Here is a 22115-nt window from a genome sequence, read left to right as displayed (position 1 = left end):
TTGTTTATTTCGATGATATCCTTATTTACAGCAAGTCTATAGAGGAGCATTTAGAACATTTGCGTGCTGTTTTTGACGCTTTGCGTGCTGCTCGCTTGTTTGGTAACATGGAAAAGTGCACATTTTGCACGCAACGTGTCTCGTTTCTTGGTTATGTGGTTACTCCGCAGGGCATTGAGGTGGATAGCAGCAAGATTGCTGCCATTCGGGAGTGGCCTACACCGACGACGGTCACACAAATTCGGAGCTTTCTTGGACTTGCCGGTTTCTACCGCAGATTTGTTCGTGATTTTAGCTCCATTGCAGCGCCTCTACATGAGCTTACAAAGAAAGATGTGCCGTTTGCTTGGAGTGATTCGCAGGAGGTAGCGTTCAGCACTTTGAAAGATAAGTTAACCCAAGCTCCCCTATTGCAATTGCCTGATTTTAATAAAGTGTTTGAGCTTGAATGCGATGCTAGCGGTATTGGGCTAGGTGCTGTTTTGTTACAAGAAGGAAAACCAGTTGCTTATTTTAGTGAAAAATTAAGCGGTGCTAGTCTGAAATATTCTACTTATGATAAGGAGCTTTACGCTTTAGTGCGCACTTTGCATACATGGCAGCACTATCTTTGGCATCGTGAGTTTATAATCCATTCTGATCATGAGGCTTTAAAACATATTCGTACCCAAACAAATCTGAACCGTCGTCATGCTAAATGGGTAGAATTCATTGAGTCCTTTCCTTACATTATTAAACACAAGAACGGGAAGGACAATGTTATTGCTGATGCTTTGTCTCGTCGCTATACCATGCTGTCACAGTTAGATTTTAAAATCTTTGGTTTGGACACTGTGAAGGATCAATATGTTGACGATGCTGATTTTAAAGATGCTTTCGGCCATTGTATTAATGGGAAACCATGGGGCAAATTTCACATACAGGATGGGTTCCTGTTTCGCGCTAACAAGCTGTGTGTTCCAGCTAGCTCGGTTCGTCTTTTGTTGTTACAGGAAGCGCATGGAGGCGGTCTCATGGGGCATTTTGGCGTCTACAAGACACATGAGGTGTTGGCTGCCCACTTCTTTTGGCCTCGGATGCGCGCTGATGTGGAGCGCCTTGTTGCACGCTGCACTACTTGTCAGAAAGCTAAGTCACGGTTGAACAACCATGGTTTGTATATGCCTTTGCCTGTCCCTTCTTCTCCTTGGCTTGATATCTCTATGGACTTTGTTTTGGGCTTGCCTAGAACTAAGAAGGGGAGGGATAGTATTTTTGTGGTTGTTGATAGATTCTCTAAAATGGCTCACTTTATACCTTGTCATAAAACTGATGATGCTAGCATTGTTGCTGAATTGTTCTTTAGAGAAATTATTCGTTTACATGGTATTCCAAAAACAATAGTCTCTGATCGCGATGCTAAGTTTCTAAGCCATTTTTGGAGATCTCTTTGGAATAAATTGGGAACTAAATTGTTGTTTAGCACTACTTGTCACCCTCAGACTGATGGACAAACTGAGGTAGTAAATAGAACTTTATCTACCATGCTTAGGGCTGTTTTAGACAAGAATTTGAGACGTTGGGAGGATTGCTTGCCTCATGTTGAATTTGCTTACAATCATGCCACGCATTCTTCTACAAAGATGTGCCCTTTCCAGATTGTTTATGGTTACATTCCTAGGGCACCTATTGATTTGATTTCACTTAATGCTGCGAACGCCCCACATGTAGATGCTTCTGCACATGTTGAACAAATGATTACCATACATGAACAAACGAAACAGAACATTGCTGCTACTAATACAAAAAATCAGGTTGCTGGTAGTAAAGGAAGAAAACATGTTACTTTTGAACCTGGTGATATGGTTTGGTTGCATTTGAGAAAGGATCGTTTTCCTACTTTGCGCCGTTCTAAATTGATGCCTCGTGCTGCTGGTCCTTTTAAGATACTAACCAAGATTAATGATAATGCTTATACCCTCGACCTACCTGCGGAGTTTGGTGTTTCCACTAGTTTTAATGTTGCAGATTTGAAACCGTATGCGGGAGAAGATGAGGAGTTGTCGTCGAGGACGACTTCAGTTCAAGAAGGGGAGGATGATGCGGACATCAACACCAACACGAGCACATCTACACCAGCAGCACCTTCTCCAGCCCAGGCACCACCCCTTCCACCTGGGCCAGTGACTCGGGCCCGTGCAAGAGAATTGAACTACATCATGTTGTTAAAGAACGAAGACCCGGAAGAATAGACGACCAGCCCAATTGCGGCCCATAATGGACGACCTAGGGTTGGCCGCCCCTAGGGGCTGCGCCCCCTCTCTATTTATTCAGGAGCTGCGCCTCTTTTATTTCCTGAGTTTTGTTTTACGTTAGCCTTAGCTACTTTCGAACACGCGCAAATCTGCGCTGTCCTCGTGTATTCAGAACTCCACCCTCGAGTAATAGATTAGATTGCTCGCATCTTGTTCTTGTTCGTTCTTCGATTGCGCACAGGAAACGATCTTCGTGATCAGGCCGATCTCGCATCAGCAAGGTCGGTAACCACAGGGAGTTGGTTCAGCGATTGCATTGGCGCCTCGGGCTTGCTCGTCGTAGTCGGATCGCAAGGGTCATCTTCCGCCAAATCGGAATTATCTCTACTCGCCGAAAGATCGGGCACCTCAGCTACATCAGGTTCACTCATGTACTTAGCTAGCGCTACGAGGCCTGGCATCTCGTTTGCTGTGAGCAAATTGAGCCAGTTTGTTTCAAATCCGGGAGATGATCACTGGTGTGATCTTGATAGAGTTTTGCGTTATCTAAAAGGTACTATGAGTTTAGGCATCCATTATACCGGGTACCCAACCGTTTTGGATGGTTATTATGATGCAAATTGGATATCTGATGCTGATGAGATATATGCCACAAGTGGATATGTGTTTTCACTTGGAGGTGGCGCTGTTTCATGGAAGTCTTGCAAGCAGACCATCTTAACGAGGTCGACTATGGAAGCAGAACTCACAACATTAGATACCGCTTTAGTTGAGTCTGAGTGGCTTCGTGAACTCCTTATGGATTTACCAGTGGTTGAAAAACCTATGCCAGCTATTTCTATGAACTGTGATAATCAAAATGTGATAATCAAGATAAACAGTTCTAAGGATAATATGAAGTCGACAAGTCACATAAAGAGGCGTTTAAAATCTGTCAGGAAATTGAGAAACTTCGGAGTAATAGCGTTGGACTATGTCCATACATCTAAAAATCTGGTAGATCAATTTACTAAGGGGCTATCACGCAGTGTGATAGATAGTGCATCGAGTGAGATGGGCCTGAGACCCACCTAAAGTTTATCATCGTGGTAACCTGTTCTATGTGATCAGAGATCCTGTGAATTAGAATGGTGAAACAAGCTAGTGGTAGACTGAGAGGAAAGACCATTAATAAGGTTCATTTCAGATGCACATCTTTCCTTACTCTAAGGTAGGTTGGTGTTTACACCTTAATATGTTCCAAGTGGCTTTGTGAAGCAAAGATGTTGTCCTATAGAACATCTCACTACACCACGGTTCGCTATTAGCAACGTACCATGGGTTGGTAAAAGTGGCTTTACCGACCCTCGGACAGTCGTTAAAGACATTTACCGACCCACAACTCGGGTCGCTGTAAGCGGTGTCGGGAAAAGTATTGCCGACGCACTATGCCTTTACCGACCCTCCGTAAGTTGTTAAATCTTTAGTATTGCCGACCCTTAGACTGTCACTATAGACATTTACCGACCCACCCTCGGGTCGCTGTAGGAAAAGTATTACCGACCCACCATGCTTTTACCGACCCTCCGTAAGTTGTTGAATCTTTAGTATTGCCGACCCTCAGACTGTCACTATAGATTGAATTCCTGACACATCCTTAGTTGCTAATGACCACAATTACCGACTGACTGTCAGACTGTAATGACAACAATTACCGACTAACAGTCAGTCACTAATATCATGTTTACTAATCAATAATCAGTAGCTATAATCAGTAGTCTCATTTCATACAAAAAAGCCTCACAATTGGTATCACTGATTATAATCTACCACATACTGAGTGAAAACATACAACACACATAACACATAGATTGAATGAGTCACAAGGTTCAAATAATCATAGATTCATCGACAGCACTTAAACATCCACAATTGAGTTGTAGTCATAAGCTACAAATATTCCTAAATATACCCAATTGGTCATCAGAGACAGTATATGGGTTAGACATTACAAAAGCTTTCCATCATGCCTATTCGATCTGCGCAACATTGCATGACTATTAGATACAAAGTTGCCCACAAAAGAACTTGAAACCAAAAGAAGCATGTCAGCTTGTCCTCGAAGCATGTCAGCTTGTCCTCAAGTAGCTAGCTTTTTACACCATGCATTACCTGAAAAGAGTTGTGATCAAAATTAATAGAATAATCAGTGGTTGTTTTTGTTTCTTATGATATTATAGCAGCAAACAATAATGCTTCACCATTGATTTCAATTGAATGTTAAATACCTCAAACTGCAGGTGGTGTTGATGCCTTGTTCGTAATCTTTAGTTGTCCAAATAAGAATTCATCACTAATTTGTCATATATATCATTCAAAATAGTAAGTTAAGTTTAGCTTATTACTCTATTGTATGGCCATGCAATTGACATCTTGTTGGCATCACCCATAGTTTCCATATTGGCATAGGGACGAGGCAAATGTGCATCTCTTTTCAACACACAAGACACAATAACTTCACAACATTGTCTCCCAAGGGACTGGCCCGCAAGAATAGTGTTTGGTTTAGTTGAAATTATTGTTCATTTAGCCACAGGTTGATCTGATCTCAACAAGGCATATAATATGACATCTTTTCCAACCTGATGCAAGTGATTAGTGTTAAGTTAGAAGGATGGCATAAATATCTAAAAGATGAGAGTACATATTTAGGAGGAAAAGGATCAGAGTATTACAAGAGCATCATGTTGAGAGCGAGAAGTTTCATTACTCCTTGGTGCGGTTGTTTTGTGTGCTGTTGTTCTTGATGAGGTTAAACCATGCACCTGGTCATGTAAGTTGTCATCAACATCATCTTCAGAAACATAATCTTCCTCCCCTTCATCTAGTCCAGCATCACCAGTTTCATTCAACCTTGCATCCTACATCAGACATTTCAGTCATGTATGAGATAAATGACTAGTTAAACATTGCTTTGTGTATAAACAAAGAGCAGTACTAACCAAATGTAGACGTGATGTGGAACCGTGTTGTGACATGGGACTTGCCCTATCTTGTTGTGCCCTTTGCTCCATTTGAGCCTGCAACTCAAAAACACGTTGCTCTAGAGCATCCCTGTCACTTTCAGCTTTCTTTCGAGCCATAACCTCCATTTGAAGTCTTGTTGGTGCATAACACTTTAATCCTGGAGTACCAACATCTTGAGGAGTCGAGCCTAGACCCATAAGACGGACATATCCTTTTGGCTCTTTCAGTCCACAAAGAACAGCATATGCATCACCTTCCTGAATTGTCCGCTCTTTCAAGTCTGGGTAGATTTCAATAAGATCTTTAAGTTTCGCCTACAAAATATAATTTTGGTTGAAAAGGTTATGCCCACACAAAATTCATATTATAACAACCAATTATGAAATGAATACTCCCTCCGTCCCAGGATACTAGACGCGACTAAAAAAATGCAAAGACCAAGAAAGACATTAATTACCCCTCGTTTCTAAAAAAAACTGCATGTATTCCCACGTCCATGCATGCATGCATTTTTCAGCTGTTGGTGCCTAACTCAATCGGCGCGCGTATGAAAAATATTTGGCAAGTTTTAGCGCCACTAATTGCTCGCTTCTGCTTCTATAAATACCCAATGCTTATGTACAGCTCACAAAACACTCCTTTCTCTAATCTTCCTTCTTCGGTTACACATAATGCCTATTTCAGATTTGAATGAGCCTATCAACTGGGATGAGATTGAGGAATTTGAAGGAAACGTACATGAGTTAAATTATGATTATGTGTGGGACAATGCATGCAAAGGAGTACAACCAAACTGCTTATGTGTTTGCTACCTCGTTTTGCTCACACCCCAATATCTCAGTACTCCTCTTTTGCTGGTACACTCAAAACTGAAGTCAAATGTCTACATCAGCATGATTTGGAAAACTCGTTCTCAAATTAGATAACTGTTCAGATCAATTTAAGCTGAATGCATTGTACTAAGTAGTATTTGTGCTTAATCGTAGCGTCTAGGCCCGTGCAGCTGCCCCACGCTCAACACCTGCTACTGCATTATCTGATGATTACGTTAACCAGTCCCCATAGAATGTTGCTAGCTCTAGGAAGCATGTCATGTTTGGCAAGGGCAGCCCCGAGTTCAGCACTGGTGGGCATGCATTTTTGAAAGACTGTGAGCTTGTATGTGGAGGCTTTGGTGCAGTCTACAAGACAATGCTCTCGGGTTTGGGGTGCTTGGGTACATGGATGCTGCTGTCCAAATTTAGTGAGAAAAAGGTACTGAGCTGAGGTGTAACTTCTACTGGTATTTTTCAGAGTTGAGGTCTTTTGATGGTATTTTATAGAGACAGTAACGGTGCTAGAGAACCAATTTCCCCAATGAAAAAAGTAGTTGCGCCTAGTATCCTGGGACGGAGGGAGTACTTACCATTATTGGCTCTGCAGAGGTTGAAGGAACACCATTTTTCCTTGTATGGGTTTTGATAAAAGTTTCATCTCTTCGTGGGGGACGTCCTAGTTTGATAGCCTATAATATACGATATAATTATACTGAAGGTAGTAGAAACACTTCTAGTCTACTATATTGTATGCCTACTGAAGGTAGTAGAAACTGAATTAGCCAAGAAGGTCAAGCATTACCAATTTATGTTGTGAGCAAGCATAGTTCACACTTCCAGTAGTATGGTGCAGCTGCAGTTTTTGCCGGTTTGCTTTTCCCACTTTCGAGAGAGTCTAACATATAATGAAAATATCATATTTATGCACTACTCATACTGGTTTTCTAATGGAATCAAAATGTTTATGCACAGACTTTATATTAGAAGTTTGTTACCTGAAATTCAGAAGTCTTCCAATAGTTATAGAGAAATTTCCAATCATCATCACTAATTCTTTTGTCTGGACATTCCCCAACATCATCTATAGTCAGCTCAGGATCAAAATACAGCTCCTTGATATTTGCCTTAAATTCTTTCCATTTCCTCCCAGCAGTGCGTGTAACCCAATTTAAGGCAGCGTCATCAATATCAAAGTATGACTTTATTTCAGTCCACAGCTCGTACTTCTTTTTAACATCAACAAGCCTCCAATCTACACAAGCAATTGATATCTTCTTTCTAACTTGACACCCTATAACACTTGAAAGTTGCCTAGCGTTTTCACCAATTGGCTGTCCATAATCATTAAGAGATATTTTGAGTTTAGGCATATTTGGTGTCCTTGAGAATATGTCATCTTTCTTCGTTATTCCCCTTCCTTTCTTTCTCACTGTACCATTGCTTTGGTCACCAATCTGTAGGTCTGAAGCAATATAACGGATTACATTCAAGTCTAAAAGCTAATTCCATCATCAAATTGTTGTTAAGGTCAATGGAAATCTATTTTACCTTCATTGTTACTAAGGAAATCTCCTACTGGCTCCAAATCAGCAAGCACATGTTCTTCATCAAACTGACAATTGTTTCTTTGTAGTCTTGGTCGCAAGTTTGGACGTTCAGTTGATACAGTATTTCTGTTCTGAACTTTCTAAAAAAATGACATAGAGTTGATTATTACGGTAATTCACAGATTATACAACAAAGATGATTGTAGTATTTTACCTTTGAAGTTTTCCTAGATCGATTTTGTTGCTGCCCCAAAGAGTTGATGATTGCAGGGATGTTGAATTCTTCTAACCTCCTTTTGTTCCTTTCAATATTTTCAAGCTTTTGTTGCTCATACTCATTATATGAGCCACCCTTATTGTTTCCTCTTGCGCTTGCCATTTTTCCTGAAAAGGAACAATGAGATCAGCTATTTGTAACCAAATGATAATAGAAGCATAAGTTTCCAGCAAGAAAACGACTATATTTGAAACATAAGAAATAACTAAACTTACTTTTTAGATTTTTTCCCATGTTTTATTCCACTAACAATCACACCATCTATATCTGTTCTCATAGATGGGACACATCCAGCAGCCACACAAGCGGATACATTTGGGTTTAGATCAGGGACTAACATAACTACATCATTACCATCATCAATGATTTCATTCTCAGCCTCATCGCTTCTGAACAAATCACAAGATTTTGGTTGTACGACAACAGACCATTCACTATCAATTGGATCAGCAACATAGAAAACTTGAGATGCCTGAGATGCTAAAATGAAAGGCTCATCCGATATCTTTTTACCCGTATTGAATAAGTGCTTGAAATTAACTGTGGTGATCCCTAATTGATCTGTTCTAACCCATTTGTTGTGCACACGGTTGTCAACCCAATCACACTTAAATAGTGTAACATTCCCTTTGTGATGATAATTCAATTCAATAATTTCTTTTATGATACCATAATAGATGTTTTTCCTCAATACGTGGCTATCATTATTCCCGCTCTCAAAACGTGTTGTCTCACAAACTAGAGCTACCCCGCTACTTTGGACAGACCTATTCTCATCATATGATTGTGTATGGAAGTTGAAGCCGTTTATTGTATAGCTGTTATACTGATGTGCGATCATCATGGGCCCCTTAGCTAAAATTTTGATCTCCTCTGGAGCTTCCTCACACATTTCCTCAACCTGTGATTAGCAACATTAGTGTTAAAAGTAAAAGCTAAATTGATAGTGTATTGAAAATTTCACTTATGTTTGTCACTTACATGCAATCTAAACCACTCATGAAAGGTTTTATGATGCATGCAGGTGATCTCACGTTTATTTCGAACCCCAATGGTGGAGAGGTAAAGAGCATGCTTGCTGAAAAGACCAATAGAAAATTTAAGAGAAGAGAATCTATCAAAATTCACAATTGAGGGGTGGATAGCTTACTTTAAGTATGGTTCTATATTAGGATAGTTGAAAAGGACATATCTATGTGCTTGAAGCCAGGTCTTGTAATCTAGATTTACAATGCAGTGATGGTCCAAAGTATTGCAGCACGCAATTGAAAGTATTCACCCTTTGAAGCGTCATAGGTTCTCATGCCATTAACAAACATATCAAGTAGATCATAAACAAGTGGCTGAAAATAGACATCCATATCATTGCCAACAGAGGATCGACCAGGAATTAACACAGACAAGATGAAATTTGAATCCTTCATGCACATTGAAGGTGGAAAGTTGAATGGAATCAAAATGCCAGGCCAAATACTGTAACTAACATTCATAGTCCTATATGGATTGAACCCATCAGTAGCAAATGATAGATGGATATTACGACTATCAGCGGCGAATTCTGGATACTTCTGATCAAAATCCTTCCACAAAATGGAATCGGCAGGATGTCTAAGCAAACCATCTTTTATTCGTCGTTCAGCATGCCACCTAGTGAGACTTGCAGTTCTAGAGGATACAAACAATCTTTGGAGTCTTTTCTTAATAGGAAAATAGCGAAGAACTTTTCTAGGAACCTTGTACTCACGTTTTCCATCTAGACTCTTCTTTTCTGATTTCCAACGTGAGACACCACATTTTGGACATGAATTCAGTTTTTCATTCTCCTTCCAAAAGAGAAGGCAATTGTTTTCACATGCATGAATAGTATTGTACCCAATTCCAACAGATTTCACCAATTTCTTAGCTTCATGAAAGTTTTTAGGAAGTTCTGAACCTGTAGGTAGGGCATCAGCAAGTAAATCTACCAGCAAGTTAAAACTTCTATCGGTCCAACCTCCAAGAAGTTTGATGTGAAGTAACCGAATTAGAAAACATAACTTTGAGTACTTGGAACCTGGGTACAATTCTTTACTATTATCCGCTGCTAGCTTATGAATAGTTGTTTCATCTTTATTAGGTGGCTCAAAAGATCCGTCATCTTCCATATCACCTCTGTCATCTAAACCACAAGCTAAGTCCCTAAGCAAGTCTGATATCTCATCATCTTCACTAGGCTGCTCAATGAAATCAGGAACATCATAACTACCATGGTTCGTAAAAGAGGAGCTAGCTTCTCCATGTAAAGTCCATGTTCTGTATCCTTTTAGAAATCCATCACATATCAAGTGTTCTCGCACATCACTAGCCTCTCTCCAAAAGGAATTAACACACTTCCTACATGGACATAATATCTTGCACCCAACTGCGGAATTTCTAAATGCAAAAGCTAGAAAATTGTTCACCCCTTGTATATAGGCCTTTGTCTCCCTACACATAATCCCTATGTTAATTATCAAGATAGCTACAAAGAACACCTTTAGTTGTTTTGAAAAAGTTATATTGTACCTAGCCTCATTGTCGATCCACGATTTATCCATGCAACTTATTGTGGGATATGAAACAACTTTCAGAAATAAAATCTAAAACATATAAGAAGCACAGAAAATATAGATAGATAATTAACACTCAAAAAGTTACTGAACAGCATGAAACCTAACAACTAGTCTTTTGATAAGGTAGAAAGATGGTGAATTTACCTTCTACTTCAGCTCAACAATCGTTTGATTGTTACAGTTCTTCACAACCAGGGAATCAGATCTGAAAATGGGGAGAACTTTTCAGTTTTAGTTGAATCAATTGATTACTTTTCATGCTTTATATATAGGTTAACAATTAGTAAAAAATAGAAACTGGGCAAATGGGAAACTGTTGTATGTCATACAACTTGTGCCAAAAAAATAGAATATGGTGCGCAATGGCCTAGTGTTTCTAAAATAGGTAACATGAAGTTTTTCAAATTTGCAGTTTACCACATGAAAGATGATCCCCAACTATGTCCCTGTAAGCAAATATGTGATATATGGGCAAAAATCAATGCCATCTGTTCAGGACCTCATGGATTTTAACCAAACAAATTACTTGCAATTAGCCCATCCAAAAATGAAAGGTTACAGCTACCAAACCCCACTAATATATGCTGATAATTAATCACACATCATTGTTTTCATCGTTGAATTATGCATAGAGCTTTAACTTTAGCAATTCTTTATCCCCCGTCACAAATTCAGGGCAACCACCCACTAAGTACATATCAAATGATGCACCTGCTTCAGGGGAAAATATTTATTTAGGTACACTGCACACACGATACAGCAGACCTAACGATACAGCAGACCTGACTTTTCCTTGAAAAAAGAGAGGCAAATTTCAGTAGCAATTTAACGTGAAGAGATTTACAAAATGGACCCATAATGCAAATGCAAGGAACAAAGTGAATTTCCTGTCCTGGCATGCAGCAGCATAGCAACCATACTTGCTACTAGCTAGCCAGTGGTGATAAAGAAAGGCAGGATGAAGCTGGCCAGGTAATCCCAGCTCAAGAATAATAGACATGCATTTTCTTCAATTTTGTGGTGCATTTTGATCAACATAGTACTGACGATGATGGGTTCATTGCACAGTTGAAAAACTTTGGAATTAAATGGAATGGCTATGGTGACAGGGATCGGAGGGAAGAAATTGGCCGCATATTTCACCCAGAGCAACAGCTACTGTACATGAAGTCAGGTTTAAGCAATACTGTTTTGTGGGCTCGACGCAGGCATGCCGCCGAGGGTAGGCGGGGCTCGGCGCGTGCAGCTCGGTCGTGGAGGAGAGGGGCGTCGCAGCTTCACGCAGGCCGGATGTGGAGGAGGGCGGCAGGGCTCCACACAGCACAGACGAGGAGGGGCGGCGGCGGGGCAGCGCACCACAGCTGCGCGACGGCTGGGCGGCGATGCGCGGCAGCTGCACGGCTGCGCGGCGGCCGGAGTGCCCAGCTGGCCAGAGTGCCCACTGCCCAGCAGGACTCGGCGACTGCCCAGCTGCTAGATCTGAGATGCGCTGTACACGAAGTGCCCAGTACACGGGAAGAGAGAGGATAAGATGGAGGGAGATGAAAAGATGGGGAAATTTTTTAGCGCCAGGTTTTCGCGGCTGCCCAGCTGGCCAGAGCGCCTTTTTTCCGACCGACTGCGGGATGTCGCAGAAACTTTTACCGACCCCTCTAAAGACGCTATAAACAAAACAATTACCGACACTCAGTGAGTTGTTAAATAAGGCTTTAGCGACCCACAGTCTGTCATCGCGTTTTACCAACACACCGACCGTTGATAATAAGGGTCGGTAAAAGTGTTCTGTGGTGTAGTGTCTTTAGAGGAACATACCTATATGGGTTAACTACTAGTCACAATTTATGAGATCTGGGTGGTCTCTAGATACCCATGAAAGGCTATGAAGTTTGACTTATATGCTCCAATCATAGGGGATGCACTCGGCAATCTAGTACTGGTAAAGAGTTTAGGTGAGACTTATTCCACGCAAAACTGCTAATAAGGCCTAGTCCATTGTGCAGTTGTGGTCAAGTGTAGTCTAGATTCTAGGTGGATGTTCAACTTAACAGTCTCCATCGAAACACCAGTATATCAAATGTTTGAGATGATGAGAGCATTTTAGTGTGACTTAGCATTTGGTGGGGATTGTTGAATTAATGTGGACCTGGCCCATATTAATATTCAATAATAGTCAATGCTAGATGCCCACTTTAATGCTACGGTGTACTGTTACTTTAGTACCATACCGGTAGTTTAAGGGACAATTCAATCAACTTAAGTAGGTGGGCCGTTGGTGCATCTATTGAGAAGCTGAGAAAATGGTGAAGGACTGCCACACGCGCGCGCATTTTGCCTAGAGTGATGACCGTCCATTACTGTCGTACGTTATTGATCGTTTCCTATGTTATGGATAGTAACAGACAAGCTGTAATGGCTGTCAGCTAGTAACGGACGTCACTAATGGCGTCAGTTTCTGGCTGGCTATAACGGTAGCTCTGATGGCGACCGTTACTACTGTTCGTTGGCCTTCCTCTGCGCGTGTATATATACGAGGAGGAGAGGCTGCTTCTGGGTCGACAGCACAGTACGCACGCATAGTCTCAGACGTGTTGCACAAAGCTATTCTCGTCCCACCTTCTGCGAGCACAGACAGTGTGGGAGAGTAGGCCTCCGAAATCGCCGTCCACAAAGAGACACTTGCACGGGTGTGTGGGCGATCAGGTTTTTGGGGAGCGTACTCACGACTGCTCGCTTCGTCCGCCCGACCAACGCTAATCAAGTTCCTAGTTGCCGGCACCGTTCGAGGGACTGCACTGCATACATCTGCCTGTATCGACTGTGTACGACTACATCGAACATACACACGAGATGTCTCGTGTGAATGGAGCTACTGATGCCTTAAGCATCGGTCCCTCCTCAGGGTACATTCTGTTTTTAGTAATTGTGCATGTTTTATTATTGTTTACTGCTTATGTGAGTAGTGATACACACATGCACATATATATCGTCACATACATCACTATGATTTTCTAGATTAAATTAAAACTGAAAATGCTTATTTCTCTAACACTATCTACCTTTTTTATAATGGTATAACGACGAATAATTGAACCCCGCTCCTAAGGTGGAAATGAATTAGGTAACTAGATCATCATACATGATCTGCATGGTTATCTGCAACAGCCTCAATATTTCGCCTACTACCTCACTCGTTATTTCAATCTCCACTCTATAAGCAGTTTATAGGGCAAATCCATGTTTTGCACGGCCATGTGCTGAGCACAGCCTAATCCTACCTCTTTGAGGCGGGTAGAGACTAGAGAGCCCCTAATAATCACGAACACAAGGTATGTATGAGCTCCGAACACTAGCATTCAATGCATAGGCAATACTAGCCACTGTAACACATGACGTAGAAGACTACGTTTAAATTGGTATAAGTATAATAAGGTGACCTAGATAGACTATAAGAGATGCCAGATTTAGGACTACGTGGAAGAAGAAAAATGGAGAGAGAAGTGAAGTGCTCAAATTGGGGTGTTCATAGACTACAAGACAGTTTGTGAAAGTAGAATGTAGACCAAATATTAAATGTACGTTTTGTATCATGCGAGCATTATATGACATGACATAGTATGGTCGTGCAAAGTACTATTTTTACCTTGTATACTGGACTGTTTACATAGTGAAGCTTGAAATAGTAAGCGAGCTAGTAGGTGCGATATGGAGACTGCTGGAGATAGCCTAAATCCTGCTATGGATTATATTATTAATCTTGCTCTTGAAATATATGTCCCAAATGCTATCTCTTTAATATATTGTTCACGATTCATTAAATTACTCGTTGGTGGTAAGAAACACACTCATGCATATGAGTAAATTTATCGAACATTTAGGTGTTACTTTCTTCTATTTTTTCATTTAGAAGTGAGGTTTAGAGTATACTTTATATTTTTCCGTAAAGGTGAATCTGGCAAATTTTTAATTATTATTGTAGATAATGATTATGGTCCACCAAATTAATGGCTAGTTGTGTTTTTCATGGGATAATAAAAATAAAACATAAATTTGAGAAACAATAAAATAAAAATAGAAACAATTGACAATCAATTTGATAGACCCCAATCATCTATAACAATAATAGCATTGGATGTATTTTGTTTGTAAAATATTACCCATCCATGACATTATGCAAAATAGCCATATATGAACTACATATCCATGACTAAAATTACCCCTAATCTTCATCTTGATTAGTTACATATGCCTTTATGCACAAGAATTTAAAAAATTTCCTAAATTCACACACGCACACACACATGCACACGCATGCTCGCACGCGCACATCCACACACATGTGTGTATATATATATAGACTATATATAGGGATGAGCTAATGGAAGCCCAGGGTTTCCATTAGTATCGGGAAGCCCCAACAGGTATACCCCAGCACGCGTCCGATCAACATGGGTTCTGGCTCAGATAGATTTTAGTGTAAAACGTGAACCAAAACAACATAAATGAGTATAAATTTTAGTGTAAATCGTAGATATGTTTCATAACGGCGAATGGTGCCCGAACATTATGGTGTGAAAATCGCGCGTGTCCGATCGTGCGCGGGATCTGACTCGGGTGGATTTTAGCGTAAAATGTGAACCAAAACAGCGTAAATTGATAGGAATTTTAGCGTAAATCGGCAATCTAATTTGTTACGTCGAATGAGGCCCAAATTACGACGTGAAAATCACACACATTTAGCGTTAGTTTCCATGCTATGTTGCGTAGAAGTTTCAGAATTAAAACACATCGTGAAACTAGACCATTTGTTGCGTAAGAACTCGAAAGAAGGCAACACATGGTTTAAATTAAAAAATATGAAACTGTTGTAAAAGACATAAAAAAGTGTCGTAAATTGATGTAAAACATATCAGGAAATGTGGTAAATTGGCGTAAAACACAAGAAGAAGTGATTTGAGATAATTGTAGCGTACAACACAACAAAAAGTGTCGTAAAATTCATTTAAAAATGCAGAAGTCACGATCATCATAAAGGCACTTGTTTAGTGTACATTATGCTAAAAGGTAAGCCTAAGCATCTATTAGAGAATGATGCATTATGTCTAAACTAGCATAAAATGTTTCTTTTGCTTCTTTGTAGTCTATACATAGTCCCTCCATATGCTTTTATGATTCCTGAAAGAAATAGGATAAGTGAGATGAAAATGAAAGAAGACAGTCCAAAACTTTAATAACTTACTTCTTTATCCTCTAGCATTTCTTTAGAACAATTATTATACATTTCTAGTACTAGAATCCAACCACATAAAATTTTACAACATAATTCTAGTACCACAAGCATTCATTATACATTTATTTAGAATAATTATATTACCCATCCGTTCATATGATGACCACTATTGGCCTATGAAATCGATGCAACCAGAATTAGCGGTAACACTAGATTTGGGAACAGTCCACAGTGACACTGACCTTGCTAATTTGCTTTGGTCCATGGAATTCCACGCTCTCACATTGGACATTGCTTGGACGGTTGGACCAATTGTGACCTGTACCAAAACCAATATGAGCACAAGTGATTGAGATTCGTTTAAAGCCTCAGGTGCTAGCAACAGGTGTCCTAAAGGTTCAAGTTTTGACATACTATATATGCCAAGAAATGAGAAGAACCAGCGGCCATTTCGTGGGATTCAAGCAACGCTGATGAACTTTTTGACAACTCGAGGCTTCTTCTGATCTATGACGGGAAGAACCAGCCACCCACGAAGCCAATGCCTGAGGAGACCATCACGCTTAGTTCTAGGACCATGAACGCCATTGTCCTCCACCTCTACTACCAAGCCCTTTTCCTACCGCCAAATCCACGATGCTATCGGATTCGGCAACGCGGAGCCGCCCGGACACCAAGCGAATCTATCTGTTCCTCGCAGGGCCATCGACGGCGGACTCTAAACCACCGTCGCTGCCTGCCCCCTTGGTTTCGATCTGCACGACGCTTGGGATGCAGGTGGTGAGGGTCAATGAGGGAGGTTGCGGCTGCGCGAGGACCGGGAGCAGACGGAGGAGGGAGGGGTTGGGTGCCGCGACGGGCGCCGACGCATGGGGTTGGTGGTGGAGTGGAACCGTTGAAAGGGTTAAGGTTTGGGATCGACACCGTGTGAATCAATTGGGGCATAAATGTGGATTTAGTGGCCCAAATTGGAAAGGGTTGGGGGTGGTCATGTGGTGTGGCTAAACACAAGGCATCGTTGGGGCTTTCCCTGGTTATTTGGAAGCCCAGGGTTCCAAATATATAGACTATATATATATACCATTATACAAATAATATTCCAAAGTATTTGTTTCCTCATGCTTTTAAATTACTTCTGAAATTTGGTTTTAGAAGAAAAATAATTAAAGCTATACATAATACATGTCGCCATGCATACGATCTACACATGTAGCGATTAGTATATCAGTTTCCATGTTAAGACATATAATGCCAAATAAAAACATTTAACTAAACATACGTCAGTCATACATGGAGGTAGGGATGAAAACGTTCGAAAACAGATACTTATTCAGATATCAATTTTTGGTCGTTTTTCTTGACCGCGAATAAATAGAATATAGAATGTGCTATACAAATTTGTATTTTTGTTTATACCATTTAGCTCGTAAAGATTTATAAAAGGTAAATCTCAAATATATCCTATATTTTCTCAAATGGTAGATATAAAATTTGCATATAGATTTGGATATTTATGTTCTTTTTTGTTATAGAGAGCAAATAATGCATAAAATAATTTATGTAAAATTATTTTCTTGTTTATAATAATATGCTTGGTAACATAAGAAAAGATCAACATCAAGTTTCAAATATATCTATTTTAAAATGTTTAATTTGTTCGAACAATTTGGATATTCAATTTCATCCCTACTTGAAGGTGTGATACAAATAGAAAACAATGAAGGCGATGGAAAAGGATTAGAGTAATTTGTTATCGATGTCTATTGTAGGAAACGATGACGCCTAAGAGGGGGAGGGTGAATTAGGACTTCTAAAAACTATCTCTAAACTAGGTCACAATTAAATCCCTAGAGCAAAACCTATGCAAATAAACAATCCAGAATGTGCAAACTAGGTTTTGTCTAAGTGTTGCTATCTCTACCACAAAGCCTAAGTTTCAATTCTAAATAATCTAACTAGAAAGGCGAGATTGAAACTTAAATACTTAATATAAATGCGGAAGGTAAAGAGCAGGGTAAATATGTAAACTCTCGTGGATGACGTCGGTATTTTTACCAAGGTATCCGGAACCACGCAAGGTTCTGACTAATCCTCGTTAGTGCCCCTATGAAAAGGGTAGCCCACGCGAGGGCCAAACACCTCGGTCGAGTAACTCCGTAGAGAGCTGTGGGCCTTCTCCACGCGCAAGTGGTGCTCCGCTTCCGGCTCCTCTCGGACGCTCCCGGTCGTCTCCACTATCGAGCTTCTGGCCGAAATGTCATGGGCCTCGTTCCATTCAGTACACGATGGCGGCCGTGACACAAACTCGGTTGTCACGGTCTCGCAAAACTCTTGCCCCACTCGGTACAATTACAACGACTCGCGCAAGAGCTGAGGGGTTGTGTGGTTTTTCTAAACTCACTCAACTAACTAGGATTCACCTAGAGCAAGCGTATAGCGGTCTAACTAACCTAAGCACTTCGCAAAGCACCTACGCTAATCACCGAGTCATTCTATTAAGCACTTGGGTGTATGAGCACTTGGAAATGTCTACAATATGTCTTGGTATGTCCGGTGGTGCACCAAACATGCCATGTGTACTAGCCATTAAAGGTAGTCGTTGGAGCTTCCGAAGATGGCGTACCGGACAGTCCGGTGTGCACCGGACATCCCATGCTCGCTTGTCGTATTTTGGCCATAACTTTTTGCTCCAAATTCCGATTTTGATGATCTTGTACTTTTTGGAAAGCTTATGAAATTCTCTACATTCAGAGTTGAAGCCATACCATTTTGAGCAAATTTGGCACACCGGACAGTCCGGTGCGCACCGGACATCCCATATGCTGCTGCAGTTTTTTAGCAATTCCAACTTTGTATTGTGGGCATAACTTTTAGCTCTGAACTCCTGTTTTGATGATCTTGTACTTTTTGGAAAGCTTATAAAATTCTCTACATCTTAGAGTTGAATCCATGTTAGTTTGAGTAGATTTGATTTTGTGAAACACTTCCAATTCAGGTAGCCCTTCCTCTCAACTTTTTCAACATCACTTTTGTTTTATAGCTTTGCATCCCATTTCTACTTCTTGATGTGTTAGACTTTTATCATGTTTAAATTGTATTAAATATGACTTTGTAATGTCTTATATAGGTCTTATAATGTCTTCTTTGAGGTGTTGCATCCTCTGAGCCTCAGTGCAATCCACTTCGCATCTTGTGAACTACAACACACAAACACTTGGGAAATATTAGTCCACAAGGTTATGTTGATCATCAAATACCAAAATCACTTAAACAAATGGGTTGGTGTCCGTTTTCCTTACATCTATAACACACAATAAAGATTATAAGTATAAATACTTGAGAGTCACCTAAGGGGGTGAATAGGTGATGCCTACAAAACAAAACTTTAAATACAAACTTGATCCAAATAAAGAGTTAGTGCAAAACCAGACCAAGATGGAGTAATATGAGAGAAGTTCTATTCACTTGATTGCTCTCACAAGATGTGTAATAAACTTAGAGAAATATTGCAAGTGAAAGTGAGAACTTAGAGGAAGAATAATGGCAAAGAATAAAGCACAAATGACATAGCGATTTTCCCGTGGTTTGGTTAAGCCTCAAATACTTGCCTACTCCACGTTGTGGTGTTCCAATGGACATGGGTTTCACTCAATCCCTCTCAAGTGATCCAATGATCAACTTGAGTGCCACGATCTTCCTTATATCGATAATAACCCCATTGCTTGGAAACTCCACGCATTGAAGTCTTTTGCAGCCATACACAAAAATGAGAGAATTACAAGTTCAAAGTACAACAAATAGAGAGGGGAGAGAACACACACAAGAGCAAACGCAGCCACACAACACAAGAAAGAAGATCACAAAAGTACGCTCTCACAGAATGACTAGAACAACTAAAAAACGTGCTCAGGTTTCACTGAAATGACTTAGATGCGTTGTGGCAGAGTGTGTGGAGTGATCAAGTGCTCTTGGTATGGTTGGGTTACTAAAGGAGGTTGCCAAGGGGGTCCTTTTATAGCTCAAAGACACCATATAACCATTGATCCTTCCTTGTAAAAGTTGCTAAAATCTGCTCTTCTCGAGGGCACCGGACCGGTCTGGTGTGCCACTGGATCGAGAACAGGAGCTCCTTCTTTGGGATCTAATTGGGTCCTTTCCTTAACTGACTGGCACCAGACCAGTTCGGTGCACCTTTGGACCGGCTGCCACCTCGACTTGCCGTTGACCAACGTGCCCGTGGGAAGTAGCCTTTACAAGCGGTCCGGTGCACCACCGACCGAGCACTGTCCAAGGTCTGGTGATTTTTATAAATAAACACCCGAGACTAAACTATTCACATACGGATGTGTTCCGGTGCACCACCGGAGCGGTCCAGTGACTCCCAGACTAGCACAATAAAGTCCTTTTTCTGCAAAACTTGCTCCTTTCGACTTAGACTTTCTTGTGAGCCTCCCTACCATTTAGGCAAACATAGTTAGCACATAATCAAATGGACTAAGTGTAGTAAACTGACCTTTTACTTAAACTTTTACCAGGATTTGAGTTATATCCCAGACTAAGTCCAAATGCACTTTTCTCATATAATTGAGTTAGACATCAAACTGAAGTGCTAAAAATGTTGCAATAGGAATATGCAACTTATCTAAAGGTTCAAACCTCATATTTTTACTATTTTACTCAAAGTTGCACTTTCTAGACTCTTGTGAGCTCTTTTATACTTAGAACCTTTGAGTTGCACATAAGTGAACATGCACTCATACACTTAGCAAACTAGTTTGCCCACAGTGGTGTGTTGGACATTGAATCACCATAACAGGTAGAAATGGCTAACTGGCACATATCCCTATCAATACTATGCATGATTATTGTGTAACAATTGAAAAGGCGAAGGAGCACAAATGTAAACATCTATGATTAGTTGTTTGACACAAAATTTGTTGACAAGTTTCTTGTACAAATATGTCTTTGAAAATTACTAGTACGTGTCCTCCGCACGTGTGCATGAACCAGTACTGCGTGCAAACAAACAAGTACTCCCTCCCAATTTTTTTGTGGAATTTGTGATTATACCGTTTGTTGACCTTGTAATTATGATTTTATCCTCCGTTTTTCATTTTTTGATTTTACCCATATGTTTTAAGAACGTAGCTATCGCTTGCTCATCCCTCTCAACACTGTTTGTGAAAATTAGAATTAGTGATTAAATCTTTTTGAAAATAAATATGTGAAAGGTCCAAACTAACATCTTTCTATTTTATATAGACGCAACCCAACAGGGGTAAAATTATAATCATATTGTTGGTCACTTGTTCTCAAATGATGTGAGTTAAGAACAAGGCAACACAATTGCTAAATATTAAGGACCTTCGTCCTGTGAAGCATTACCTCCTCTCGGACATAACGATCATCAGACGAAGGTCATGAAGGACGTGCCTTCATCATTTTGTGGATAAATAAGAATACATAAAGATAATAAATATAACTCATTGGTTCATTCACATTCGTATTTCATAATATACACATGAATATCAACAAAGTTTACAACACATTGATACCTTTGGCTTGCTTGAAGGTGTTGATGCGAGAATGATTACAATGCAGCGTGAACAGTATGTGGATACTGTTCACCTATTTATAGGCACAGGACACAGCCCGGGTAAAAGTACATTTGTAACCTTTAACATTTGTTCATAAACATAACATAAACCACTATGGACTAGCTAGTCTTTTCCTCCTTTGTTTGGTCTAAGCCGAAGCTAGTGGCAGCTTTGTCTTAGGGACCTTCGGTAGAAAAAGAAAGTCTTTAGAATCACTTTATCGATGGTGTCTTTGTCTTGAGGACCTTCGGCGGAGAAGAAGACCCCCAACAGTAACCCCTTTGAGGTGCTAGATCGTTTTTTTCATTATAAGCTCGATCCGCGAATCAATACGAAGGCTTCGGAATGCCGAAGGTCCGAAAAACACCTTCCCTGAGCTTATTGTTAAAAAATGAATATAATATTCACATCACTTGCCGGTCCACCGATCAACCAGTATGTGCGTGTTGGTGGTTCGCCTTCTTCTCCTGCAGGGCTATATAAACAGATAAGTTGGTGAGAAGTTACCGCAACATTCATTGCTATTGTATCGTTGTGCTGTTGAAAATTTCACCGAAGCCAAAGCTTTCTACATCATACTTTGAACAAGCATTTAACCGCTCAAGCACAACTTCGTCTGTGAGGGTCTGAACAGCGAAATGGCCAGAGTAAGATCAATTGCAAGGGTATCCCGCGAGGGAGATGAGTCTGAAACGATTGAGATAGCTCCCATCTATGAAATGATGAGGCGCTCTGGGCTGGTTGTGCAGGAAAAAACAATTGCCAAAGGTACTTCTAATGCCGAAGCTGAATAGGTTGTAGCTGAAGTTGAAAGTGACAAT

At 40.4% G+C, this 22115-nt stretch overlaps 1 protein-coding gene and 1 long non-coding RNA gene across 7 annotated transcripts; both read right to left on the bottom strand.

Annotated features, from left to right (window-relative positions):
* Positions 1-4054: 4054 nt before the first annotated feature.
* LOC103638469 (uncharacterized) lies at positions 4055-11741 on the bottom strand. 5 transcript variants are annotated; one of them, XM_008661373.3, is made up of 13 exons: positions 9030-10598; positions 8861-8957; positions 8095-8780; positions 7817-7986; positions 7604-7742; positions 7051-7517; positions 6858-6950; positions 6646-6744; positions 5216-5554; positions 4949-5134; positions 4619-4855; positions 4502-4538; positions 4055-4385 (listed from the first exon to the last, which is right to left on the bottom strand). In XM_008661373.3, the coding sequence occupies exons 3-11, from the start codon at positions 8111-8113 to the stop codon at positions 4796-4798; spliced, it is 1572 nt and encodes a 523-aa protein (XP_008659595.1). In that variant the 5' UTR covers positions 8114-8780; positions 8861-8957; positions 9030-10598; the 3' UTR covers positions 4055-4385; positions 4502-4538; positions 4619-4795. The 5 variants fall into 5 exon arrangements, with proteins under 5 accessions (XP_008659595.1, XP_008659598.1, XP_008659601.1 ...); XM_008661376.3 differs by having other exon boundaries at positions 8647-8780; XM_008661379.1 differs by lacking the exons at positions 8095-8780; positions 8861-8957; positions 9030-10598 and adding exons at positions 10615-10675; positions 11658-11741.
* A 3552-nt stretch (positions 11742-15293) lies between these two features.
* Positions 15294-16729, bottom strand: LOC103638471 (uncharacterized). Of its 2 annotated transcripts, XR_002265076.2 has the most exons (3): positions 16112-16729; positions 15940-16016; positions 15400-15642 (listed from the first exon to the last, which is right to left on the bottom strand). It is a non-coding gene; the product is annotated as an uncharacterized lncRNA (long non-coding RNA). The 2 variants fall into 2 exon arrangements; XR_004852667.1 differs by having other exon boundaries at positions 15294-15642; positions 15940-16630.
* Between the last annotated feature and the right edge of the window lie 5386 nt (positions 16730-22115).

Source organism: Zea mays, chromosome 9 (assembly GCF_902167145.1).
Source record: "Zea mays cultivar B73 chromosome 9, Zm-B73-REFERENCE-NAM-5.0, whole genome shotgun sequence".
NCBI lineage: Eukaryota > Viridiplantae > Streptophyta > Magnoliopsida > Poales > Poaceae > Zea > Zea mays.
The sequence above is the reverse complement of the archived record's forward strand: the minus strand, read 5'-3'. Positions and strand labels throughout refer to the sequence as shown.